The 3,406-nt window shown below is 37.9% G+C and overlaps 1 protein-coding gene across 2 annotated transcripts; it reads right to left on the bottom strand.

Annotated features, from left to right (window-relative positions):
* Positions 1–522: 522 nt before the first annotated feature.
* LOC110915016 lies at positions 523–3,137 on the bottom strand. 2 transcript variants are annotated; one of them, XR_004883285.1, is made up of 2 exons: positions 2,277–3,137; positions 523–614 (listed from the first exon to the last, which is right to left on the bottom strand). XR_004883285.1 is itself a non-coding variant. In XM_022159635.2 (2 exons), the coding sequence occupies exons 1-2, from the start codon at positions 2,013–2,015 to the stop codon at positions 580–582; spliced, it is 1,080 nt and encodes a 359-aa protein (XP_022015327.1). In that variant the 5' UTR covers positions 2,016–2,245; the 3' UTR covers positions 523–579. The 2 variants fall into 2 exon arrangements, 1 of the variants encoding a protein (XP_022015327.1); XM_022159635.2 differs by lacking the exon at positions 2,277–3,137 and adding an exon at positions 971–2,245.
* Between the last annotated feature and the right edge of the window lie 269 nt (positions 3,138–3,406).

Below are 3,406 nucleotides of genomic sequence, written 5' to 3' on the forward strand. Positions count from 1 at the left end.
CCATGGTTCGCATGTATCCTACATACCTTTGCATCAGTCACCGCACCAGTATCCAGCACCAGTCTACCAGGGTTTATATAACCCTGATGCTTTTGTGGATGAGCCAGGGGGTCATAACCCACTTGGACCGGAGGACCACTTTTCTGGTGGTCACGAGATGGACGTCGACGAGGATACGGACCCCTCGCTACCGCCATCAGGTACGCCTAACCATCCGATTGAGATATCGAATGGGTACGCCTGTTTCAGCCCATACAACGACTTTACTAACTTACAAACCCTAGACTCATCAGGAGAGTAATAACCCTGAGGTAAACACATGTAAACATCTTCATTAATAGTGCCATACAAGAAGGCATTATTAATGTCAAGCTGAAACAAAGGCCAATCATTCTGAACAGCAAGGGCAATAATACATCTCACAGTTACCATTTTCACGACGGGTGAAAATGTTTCCCCAAAATCCAAACCTTCCCTTTGATTAAACCCCTTGGCCACAAATTTGACTTAAACACACTATTCAAACACACATTAGCAGAATTACCATGTTTCCCAACAAAGTATAAACCATTGTCCTGACTACCAGTCACCAGGACCTTCTTGGATCTCAAATCCTGAAGCAAACAATGATTTTCATTAAACAAAACTCCTATCTTATTGTCTTTAGCTAATCTAAAGACAGACAACAAATTCACACTATAACCAGGAACATAGAACACATCTTCAAGAATGACATTATTAACAAGTTTTATTTTACCAATTTTACACACTTTAACATCAGTTCCGTTTGGATGACTGACTTTCAAATTATAGTCAGACACATCAACCCAATCAAACATACCTTTATCAGACTTGACCATGTGCTGATTAGCACCAGAATCAACAATCCAACTATACTCAAATTCAAACATACTAGAACTAGAACAACTAACAAAACCAGTAGCAAAACTACAAGTGACAGAAGACTCACCTCCCATATTAGATTTAGCCTGTTCACCACCAGAATTCTCCCCAACAAGACTCAACAACTTAGAAATCTGCTCAGAAGTGAAAGGCATAGCAGTACCAACAGAATTTGAAGACCCAACAGTAGTATTGTTTTTATTATTATTATTAGACACATTAGACCTAGGAACCTGTCCACCTGGTCTTTTCCTAAAACCAGGAGGATATCCAATAATCTCATAACATCGGTCAACCGTATGACCAAGCATATTACAATGAGAACATTTTAGGCTAGGGTTAGGACCTCTAGTATTTTTCTTCCTAGAATCAAATGATTGACCAGACTTAGTTACAAACGATACATTTTGACCTTTAGACCCATTTGAAGACAACCTATGAGACTCCTCTCTGGACACAATAGAAAATGCAACCTTAACTGAAGGGAATGGTTCTCTTGTTAATAAGTTTGTTCTTACAGGCTGATAAACATCATCAAGCCCCATAAGAAACTGCATTAGTTTAATGAGAGTAGAAAAATCGTTGTAATCTTTAGCAGCCTGACAAGAACATGTAGGAAGCTGCACCATTGCATCAAACTGCTTCCACATGGTTGTCAGTCTGTTATAGTATTCAGCAACAGTGCTTCCATTTTGAGAAATACCATTTATTCTTTTATACAAATCATACACAACAGAACCATCCACTTTATCAAATGACTCTTTTAAATCAGTCCAGACTTCTGAGGCAAGTTTAGAAAAAACTTGCCCCAGAAATAACTCCTCAGAAATAGAGTTTAACAACCAAGTAATCACCACTGAATTACACCTTTCCCATTGATTTGCTAAGACCTGATCATCTTTTGGTTTTATACACTTACCATCAATAAACCCATATTTATTTTTCGCTTCTAAAGCAAGTCTCATAGCATTAGACCAGACAGGGTAATTTTCAGTTCCTTTTAGCTTTATACTAACAATAGTTAAGGTACTAGAGTCACTAGGGTGAAGGTACAAAGGGTCTCCAATATCAAGCTTACTAATCATGGTAGCAGAAGTACTAGTATCCCCCATGATCAAAATCAATACTCAACAAACAAGCAACAGTCAATCAACAACAAGTAGGACACAAAACAACAAACCAAAAAAAGCTAACTGTGACAGAGGCCAGATTCCAGGTTCGTCACTCAAAAGGTGCCTGGACAAGCGTATCACAGGAGCAACAACCAAACAAGACAACAACCTACTAACAAACAACAGGATAAACACAACTAGAGAACAAAATATAACAGATCAACACAATATAAGAACAAAAGAAAGTTAGAACACTCTTACAGAAGCGTTTAACTCCCTCCAATAGCAGATCTAATCCGTAACCTTCTAGGGTTACAAGATTAAGATCAGAAGACAACACAAGAAATCTGGTTAGTTTGCTCTGTGGTAAAAAAACAACCACAAAGACCAACGCAGATCTTCACACAGATCCCGAGAACAGAACCAAGCAAATCCTCCGATTAGGGTTTCACAAACCCTAACTCGATATCACGCCCAAGATCGACCAACTAGGGTTTCTTGAGATCAGAAACCCTAAGATAACCTACAAGAAACACAATAAGAGATATGAACCAGCGGAAGAACAATCAATCAAGAGCTTATTTAGCTCTGATACCATGTAGAAATTTATGGTATCAAACACACAGAACAAGAACACAACAATAGCGACAAAACGGTGACCAAAATCTTATTATTCACCCAAACCAAAAAATACCCCCAATACCCAATGATCTTACTAACTGTAAGATCTATATGAACAAATGTTCAGATCAACTGATTTAATCAGTTGATCTACAGCAATACAAGACAAGAATAAGAAAAATACAACCTGATCTACACTGCTTGATCTCACAGATGAGATCTCACCAACAACACAAGCAGATCGGTACAATACAAGTAATACAAAAAGTGAAAGTGATTTGAGCGAGTGAAGGAGATGAAGAATCTGGAACAAGAGAGAGAAGCACCCTTTTATACTCAAAATATCTTATGTTTCATCCAGGCCCTTACACTTTCACAGATGCACGATAAGATATGGAAAGTTACAACAAGCCCCTCCAATATAGAACCTGTTATAACAACTTACCAAAAATTGGTTAGAACAAACATAACAGAAAGATATTTGAATGATACAATATATTATTCTTTCAACATCTAGCACTAATTATAAAGCGTAGGCAAGAAGTTAAACACATTCGCTATCATACAAAAATATACGCATGGAATTATAGTTTCTTATAATGTAAAAGTTAACTACTCTTAACGTAGCGTTTGGTATGCAGTAATGAGAGGTGGAATGGAATGGACCATTGAGAGGGAATGAAGAAAAGAGTGTTTGGTTGATCGATGGAATGGAATCCCCTATTCCAAAATGCATTCCATTCCCTCAAAATCATTTCATCCCTCCCTCC

Source organism: Helianthus annuus, chromosome 16, assembly GCF_002127325.2.
Source record: "Helianthus annuus cultivar XRQ/B chromosome 16, HanXRQr2.0-SUNRISE, whole genome shotgun sequence".
Lineage (NCBI taxonomy): Eukaryota > Viridiplantae > Streptophyta > Magnoliopsida > Asterales > Asteraceae > Helianthus > Helianthus annuus.